Here is an 8,519-nt window from a genome sequence, read left to right on the forward strand (position 1 = left end):
CTGTCCCCGTAGCTCCAGGCAGACGTCCTGGCACCGGGCTGGCACGCGTCGGGTCGTGCTGGGGCTCTGGGGGAGCAGCGGCCGGGGTGCTCCTGGGGGGATGCGCCTCGGCCCTGCAGCTCGGGGGGAGCAGCCGCTGCCGTCGCCTTCCCCGAGAGGAGGCGGCGGGAGGGAGGGCAGGAGGTGGTGGTGCAGCCGCAGGCCCGTGCGGAGGGCGAGGCTGGGAAGGGAAGCGGGAAGCTGGGAGCGGAAATGTAGTGGAAATGATTACATAGCGTCTGCCTGCTTCTGGTGCAGTCTGCTGTTGTTTTAAAAAGCATCTTATTGGCACGATAACTTCCTCTGTAAATCCTGTCCTTTTCCTGTTAGCTTGGGCTGTGCCGGTGGCTTTGCCAGGCGCCTCGCAGAGACTCGGCGGGCGGCTTTGCCGTTTGCTCTTTTCTTCCTGCGCCTCTTGGAGCGTTCCCCCGGGGAACCGGCCGCTCCTCGTTCTCTGGGCTTGTGCTCCCCACCAGGGTTTCGTTGCATCCCACGTTATCTTGTCATTTCTTGCGGAAATGCTGTGGACAGGAGCAGAGGAGTCACAGCAAGGGGTTACATCCGTGGTGCTGATCAGATGCCTCAGGGGAAAACCTTAAGCCTACGGGACAGATAATTTTGTCATGATAGACCCCTGGGAGAAATATTTTTTTTGGGCAATTTCTTGCTCTGTGCCCTGAAGCATAACAGTTTATACCCCTTACAAACTCTTTCTTTACCCACTGTAATCATGGGTGTTCACATAAACGTCCTCTGGATCTCTTGGTCTCAATGGTATCATGCAGCAGTGAGTTCCACAGGTTAACAGCACCTGCCTGTTCTGTTGTTTTTCTTTGCTTCCCCAAAGGGGTGTTTTCTGGAACTAGGCTTCTTCATTACTTGTTGCTGTGCTTTTCCTTTTGCACACCACAGTTAGACAGGAGTTAACCTGGCCAGTGTTTTGCCACTTCTTATTCACCGTGCCTCTCCCCCAGCTCCTCTCGTGGCTTCAGCCCGGTTTTCTCCCCGCGTTGCACGTCCCGTGCTGTCAGGCTCTGGCGACGCAGGGCAGCGGGGGAGCTCGCTTCCACCCTTTTGGAACCCATCACCTTCGTCTCTGCTGACAGGGCTGGGACCTGAACCGCTGTTGCGTTGCAGGGAATTGACATATCGGCGTGAATTGAGCTGGGCTGTCTGCGGCGGGCGGCGGGGGCTGGCAGGGGTCACCCCGTCACCCGTCAGACGCTCGGCCAGGAGAGGCCCCGCTCCTGCCGTGGGGCCGGGGGCCCTGTGCTATGGGGCGGGCCGATCCGATGGGTATTTCAGGCTGCGGGTGGTTGAAAATGAACACTTGGAAAGAGCAGGACGTTCTCCAGTGATTCACGCTCCGGCGAGGCAGCGGGCCACCAGGGAGAGGTGCCGGGGCCTGTTATCATTCGGAGCACGTAGCCAGGAGAAGGGTTGGGGGAAAGAAACCCACAGGGCAGTCAGAGTTTTCCGCTTTGCGGTGCGTATGGAGAAACACTCCTTCAGGGTTTTTTTCTTTTCTCTCCCCTCCCCCTATTTCTTCCCCACAGCTGAAGAACATTAAACACATGAAATGCATTAGCTAGGATTTTTTCCTTTCCCCTGCCCCCCTTTCTAAGCTGGGGACCTCCAGGAGGAAGAGGCCTATGAATTGACCCTGCCCAGTGCTTTAATTGACAGGTCATTAAAGATGAATGTGTGGCTAGAGAAAAATATTCAGATTGCAGGCTAGTTGTTGTCCGTGTGGGATTTTAATGATTTATGTTTCTTTTTCCTCCCCTCCTTCCTAACCCCCCCCAACTCCAAACAATCCAGGCACCATGGGAGGTCTGTTTCTGGATGGTGAGGAAAGCCCCGCGCTGGAAGACATCAGCAAATGGACGGTGGAGGATGTGTGCAGCTTTGTGTCCAACCTGTCTGGCTGCACCGAGTACACTCAGGTAAATCTCCTAACAGCCTCAAGAGCGTTGCGGGAGGAACGTTCCTCCCTGCAAGTCCCTACTCTTCCCGTCCCCTCTGTGCCTGTTTTACTTGCGCTGTTCCTGCTAGGAGAAGGTTTATCGCAGAGCCCTGCAGGGCCTCCAGTTTTTGGTTTTGTTTTTTTTATTAGTGGACTGCTCAGTAGGCACTCACTGCCAGTGAGGACCCTGAGAAGGTGTGTGAGGGGCCTTGCAGATGGACAGCAGGAAGGAGAGGGTGGCAGTAGGGGCAAGGTTACCATTTCGAGTCACAGGCCCATCACCGTTAGTGGCTTAATGTCACTTACCTCTCACTGTCCAGCTCGTGCGTTCAGGAGCTGCCCTGTGCTCTGCCGTGGAGCTGAGCACGGCGGGGGCTTTGCGTGGAGCTGCTGCCCCGGCGAGGGGCTGTGGGGTGGTCCCTGGCTCGGGGCGGGCAGCTCGCCGTGCCTGGCAGGAGGTGCCACGTTCTCTTGCTGCACCCGGAACGTTGTGAGGGCAGCGTGGGGCTGCGAGAGACCCAGCCTGCGTGGGCAGCAAAGTAACCTCTGCCGCAGAGTGATGGCGACTGGGATTTTAAAGCTCATTATAGCAGAGTTGAAACATCCGCCAGTAATGGGGGCTTCATAAAGGCTGCTCAGTGTGAGTGTGAGGTGCAATACAAAAAACAACCCTTTGTTTTTTGCTTCCGCATCTGCTCGGGTCCATTATAAATGCCCCATTGAGAGAACACCCCGACTGCGAAGGCGCAGATTCCTGAGCCGTCTGGGGCAGCGTGTGAAGGGGATGTAGTGTGCTTAGAAGGGAGGGACGGAAAGTGGCAGAGATAGAGAGGCAAAGGGCCAAAGTTCAGGACAATCCAGCCTTTCAGCAGAGAGACATCCTAAGCTGAGAACAGGTCTTGAAAGGGAGGAAGGAGAGCAGGAGCTTTCCGGACACGCCGGTTGGAGGGCAGCTTCCCTGACCGACAGCGGAGCAGTGCAGAGCTCTGCTGCGCACACCCAGGTTGGCTACAGTTGGATTTCTCAAAATCTGTCGCCTCCCCATCTGTGGCCCTTGCTCTCTCCCCCTGTTAGTTGCACTAGGGAAGTGTCCTCTCCCGGAATTTACACCCATCCCCGGCTATTTCGAGAAGGGTGAAGCTCAGCACCTCTGCTTCTGCCCGTTGGGACAGCACCGTGCAGATCTGCCTCGGGGCAGCGATCTCCTTCAGGTTGTGCTGATGTGGTAGCAGGTCGTGGGGAGAGCTGGCATCGCCCCACACCTCCCTCTTCTTGCAGAGGTGACAGTGTAACACATTTTCAATCTGAAGTCTGTCCTTCCTTGCCCCCAAACCGTGATGGTGATGTTAATCCCATCACAACATGCTTTGTTAAAACCACCTGTAAGTAAAGCCGGTGCTTCTCCGGAGAAAAGGGAGCGCTTGATTGGGGGTGTGGAGCATTTCCCAGGAGGAACAGCAGTGCTGTGGGTTGTGCTTGGGAGTGGATCAGGGTGCCTGGGTGTGTGGAAGAGATGGGTTGGTTTTTCAGTATGGAGAGCGGGAGGAGAAGGACACCAGTTAAAAAAGATGGTGGATGGGTGGGTGTTGATGGGAGCAGCAGGTCTGCATGTGCAGAGGGGAGTTCAGGGGCTGGGCTGGGCGAGGATGATGGGTTCAGGACTTGTATGTTTGTTGAAATGAGCTCGAGCAAAAGGCTCTAAAACCAAAAGATACAGCTACTGGTGGTCTCTGTTACCCCCCCCCGCCCCAGACGGTGTGCTCTTGTGCTGGTGGCGTTGCAGTTTGTCTGCATCCCTGTGCTGGGGAACGGAGAGCAGAGCTGCTGGAAGCTTCTGGATGAGGCCAGTAGGAAACGTGCAGGAACCTTGAGAACAACCACCACGGGGGAGGATCATCCCTGTACCCCCTCCATGCCAGCTCCTGGTAGACCAGTGGGGAAGGAATCAATAGCTCGCCGAGACAAAGCTTCAGCAGTTTTCCCCGTGCATTCCAAACAAAATGTTTGACGATAACGGGAGGTGCTGTAAGAGCGCAGCAAGGCCACGACAGGAGGCTGCCTTCTGCAGGGCGTGCGTGGCTTAGGGATGATGCGTTTTTATGTGCTATGGTTACGCGCTTAACAGGTTTTTTTACTATGTGAAAATGCCAGTTTGAGGGTGACCCAGCTCCGTGGCTCTAAACTGCAGAGCTGTCTGTGTTCTCTTCTCCAAAACCACAGCTGCCGGGGAGGTCTGGCACTGGTCTGCAGGCTTCTCCTGCCAGGAAAACCCAGCAAGAGTTTGGTGGTATGCTGTGCGTTTAGAAACATGTTTCAGACAAACAAGAAAACTTCAGCAGAAACAAAAGTTGCCATGCCTGATTTCAGCCCTGGACAATATTCAGCTTTGTCCCTGCAGTGGATCAAGACCTGTGGAACACCCAAGGGGGTTGCCTTGCTCAAGTTAAGGCTTTTTGTGGAGGGTTTCAGTGCTGAGCAAAGGGAGGCTTTTGGCTCCCGGCCACATTGGCTTCAGAGGAAGGAAAAGAAATTGGTATAGTAAGTTTTGCTAGGTCAAAGAGCAGAAACACATGCTGCAGTCATGAGCAGCTTTGCTGGTGGAGTCCAGCATTAAAAACCACTTGCTGCCTTGGCTCCGACAGCCACCGCCTCTCTCCAAAGGGGTGGCTCTGGGCTACGACCTGCTGCTGAAAAAAAGAAGCCACTGGAGTAAAGTGAACCCCCCTCCCTTGCCGTAGTGTTTAGGAATAATGGTGCTGTGGGTGAGCCACGGCGTGGAGGGACAGCAGGATCGGGCCCCACAGACACCTCCTTTGGGTGAGCAGCCAGTTATGGGCTGGGCTGTGAAAAAAATGCCATGGGGCAGAGGTGGGGGTTAGTAAGAAACCCCAGGTGTCTGCCCGACACCCCCAGAACCGAGGGGAACCTGCTGGCTAAATTACCGAGTGCTGGCAGTTTACTCTGCGAGTCCTGAGCCTGTAGGTCAGAATAACACCCCGAGGAGGGTGGTGTAAGGGTAACCCTGCTCGGAGTACGAGAGTGGAGCAGTAAGGCCACGTATCCAGACCTTTATCACACGGTACATAGCAGGTGGAAAACCTTGCATGACCCTGTCATTTGAAACAGAGGCAAAACAAATTATTTTTTTTTCTGCCCTTAGGAACGTGTTAAGACCGTGTAGTTTTGCATGGCTGGGTGTATTCGGAAGTGTTCATGTGAAACTGCCATTTTTATAAGATGATCCTAACCCTGCTGTCATTGCTGTGATTGTGTGTACACACAGCAGCAGGTTCTGCTCCTCTCAGCAAAGAGGGAGAGGGCACGAGAGCTGCTCTTCTGCTGGCCCAGGGGCCGGGCACGCCGCTCGCACGGTGCCGCTTGGCTACCTCAGTCAGTACGGTGGCACTGCCATGGGTGTTAGTGCGTGTTGCTAGATGTGTTGGGGAAAAAGAAAGGGCCTAGTGCTTAAACAGACCAAGGAGGGCTCGTCCTGATCCCAGCTGGGTATCAGGAGTCACGAGGGAACTGCAGTCGCCAGGCTGCTCGCACGCTCTAGGGATCGTTGTAATAGAACACAGGCAAAGGAGTCAGGAAAAAAAAAGAAAAAAGTGCAAAACTGAGTGTTGCACATGAATCCATCTAACCTGCAGAATGTGCTCCATAGTTTGCCTGGAGACTGTTTTGGAAATTAGCAGCTTTGAGAAGGAAACGCAGGAACAAGCAAGTTCCTCCTTTTCAATTGCATATGCCTCACTGAAGACTGCAAATACTTTTGAAGTCTACTGGGTCAACGTTTTCCAAATATCCACACAAGTGTGAGTGACCTAGGATTTGCCAAAATGTAGATTCTTATCTTTTCTCCTACGTCTTCTGCCCTTTTGGGAGTTGGGGCCCCTGGGCCTGTCACTCTTCTTTCTCAGACCTGCTATCACATGTTGTCAGCTGGGCTCGCTCATAATGTTGCACTTAGGTCAGTTGGTTGCTAAACCAGAGAAAGTCACACACCATCCCAACATTTAAAAAAAATAAATAAAAAAAATGTATTGCTTTAGCTAACTGGCCCAACCAGCCCTGAATGACGTTCCCATGTGTCTCCCTGCACTTGCTGGCTCCTAGCTGGGGATGCAGGACTGTGTGTACCTCTCGTGTGCCAAGAAGGACCAAGGGGAACACATCTGATGTGGTACCAGCGTTTCTAAGCCTGGCCCTGCGTTCTGTTTTCTTTCAGGTATTCCGAGAGCAGGCTATTGATGGCGAGACCCTGCCCCTCCTGACAGAAGAGCACTTACTGAACAACATGGGGCTGAAACTCGGACCTGCGCTGAAGATACGGTCACAGGTAGGAAAATCTCCTATGGGGCAGCAAGTGGCACGCTTCACAGTTGTCCCCAGCTGGAATAGGGCTGTCAAGAGACCTGGTTTATTGAGTATAATTGGTTACACAAGAATTGTTCATTTATTTATTTGTAATTCTGGTTTCAAGAAAGCTTGACCTGTCCTCCAGAAATGTTCCATATCCTCATCTGAAACCAGTCACATCACTGGATGGTATTCCGTGCCCAGGGACAGATGCAAATAGTTCAGGACAAGTGGTGGGAGGGAGGAACAGGGATGCGGAGGGAACTCCTAAAATGGAGCAGTTCCTGCTAGAAAAGACACGGGAGGCTGTTCCCACAAATACCAGCCAGGAAAGACAAAAAGCTGTAAACAGGTGAGGCGAGGTCGATGGTTTCAGACCTGAAAATAGTCATCCCCCAGTACCCAAAGAACTGGGTAAAGCCAGCTCAGGAACCAGCTGTCTTCTTTCTAGCCTGGATAGAAGCCCTTTTGCCACTCATTTTCCTTGTAACTAGACGGCTGGTGGCAGCTCTCCTGCTTCTTCCTCCTTTTTAGCGAGGCTTGAAGCACAAACACATTTAACACATCTCAGCATCATCTGTTGATTACTTTCCCTCCCCAGCGAGTAATGGGCCAGCTCTGTCCCTTCTCGGCTGTGCTGGTAATAAGACTTGTGCAACATTTTTATCTCTTGCCTAGTTAGAGCCGAGTGGCCTTGCTGATGGGCTGTGCCACCCCTTCCCACACTGCACACGCCCCCCCCCCCTTGTGCTATTCACTTGTATTCTGCCCCTGGAAGTAGAAATTGTATTTGCCTCCGAGTTAGTCAAGTTCTCTCTTTTAGGGGACTGGATTTCCTCCTCAACAGACTACTTTGCTGTTGTGCCCTCATAGTGATGATTCTTCCCAAAATACCCTTTTTCCCCCCCCTATATGACTTGGCTCCCAAGTCTCTTTGCTGTTCTCCTGCCTGGCAGTCAGGGTGACTTCCATTTCAGCTGCCTCCACTCCCCCTTGGTTCGGCTCAAATCTGGAAGAACATCTCCTCTAGCTTCTTTTTTTTTTTTTTTTTTCCATTTAATGATCAGAAAATAGCTTCTGACACATGTCAAGAACAGGCTGTTCTATTGTATTCCCGAGGGGATTATGTCATGCAACTAGTCCTGACGGTACCGTGAGTGTGCACACACACGGCTTGCACAGATACTCACTCTGCTGGCATCGTTTCCCTAACCCACAAGCTATACGTTTGTTACATTATGTTAAAACAATAAGAGCAACTTTACTACTTTCCCTACAGCCCTCACTGTTTATGAGGGGTCTAATAAAAAGGTTCTGTGGGCAATTGTTCCCTGTGGGTCAATTCAGTAGGAAATAAAACTCTTACATTTCTTAAAAAACAGAGAACGCCAAATAGCTCACAGACATCCTTAGATCGGATTGGGCGGGGGAGAATATGAGATACGGGCTGAAACTAGAAAAACCCTGCTTCGATTTAATCAATAGTGTTTAAAGTTCTATAATAAGGCATTGGGGGGGACGGGGAGTAAGTGGGGAGCAAAGCCCTGATGTCGCTAACTGAATAATGCTGCAGTTGTCTGGTTTGAACACAAGCCTGTGTTTTTGTTTAAGCCGAAATGTGAAACAGCTGTGTAGGTGCTGGAAAGTTGTGGGGCCTTTGGCCCTTGCTGGGAGGTGAGAACTGCTTCAGGAGAGTTTTCTTGGGTACTGCAGAAGAAGGGAGAGGCTGCAGGCTTATAGTTTCCTGTGCAGTTAACAGCAGCCACCCTGTAGCCAGGTTTATTTTTTTTTCCCCTCCCTCCCTGTGCTGTCCCCACACCCCCTTGCCCCCTGCTTAAGAAGTGGCCGTTGCGTGCTGTCCTGTACAGCACCCTGGGCTGGGTTAGTGGAGGGAGAGCAGCAGAGTTCTATCAAGTTGTCCCTCCAGCGGCACCAACTACTGAAACCACAGAAGCAGTGGGAAGCGCTCAGCCCTCTTCACCTGATACACCCTGCCTGGTGAAACAGAGCTAGGGAGCACTCGGGCACGACAGGGAGCGCTTCAGGAAAAGAGAGGAGGAAACCTTCCCTGGGCTTCTCTGGTCAGCAGGGGGTTGGAGTTTTTTTGGTGGATTGGGAGTGGTAGCTCTTCATTCAGAGGCTGTAACCTAGGGCT

At 52.6% G+C, this 8,519-nt stretch overlaps 1 protein-coding gene across 1 annotated transcript in view; it reads left to right on the top strand.

Moving 5' to 3' along the window:
* SAMD11 (sterile alpha motif domain containing 11) overlaps window positions 1–7,306 on the top strand; it is an 82,168-nt gene extending 74,862 nt beyond the window's left edge. Inside the window, exons 9-10 of the mRNA XM_026862943.1 lie at window positions 1,861–1,985; window positions 6,234–7,306. Of these exons, the coding sequence (XP_026718744.1) occupies window positions 1,861–1,985; window positions 6,234–6,497 (389 nt within the window). The 3' untranslated portion in view covers window positions 6,498–7,306. The remainder of the gene's footprint in view (window positions 1–1,860; window positions 1,986–6,233) is intronic.
* The last annotated feature ends 1,213 nt before the right edge of the window (window positions 7,307–8,519 follow it).

Source organism: Athene cunicularia, assembly GCF_003259725.1.
Source record: "Athene cunicularia isolate RWA chromosome 21 unlocalized genomic scaffold, athCun1 chr21_part1, whole genome shotgun sequence".
Lineage (NCBI taxonomy): Eukaryota > Metazoa > Chordata > Aves > Strigiformes > Strigidae > Athene > Athene cunicularia.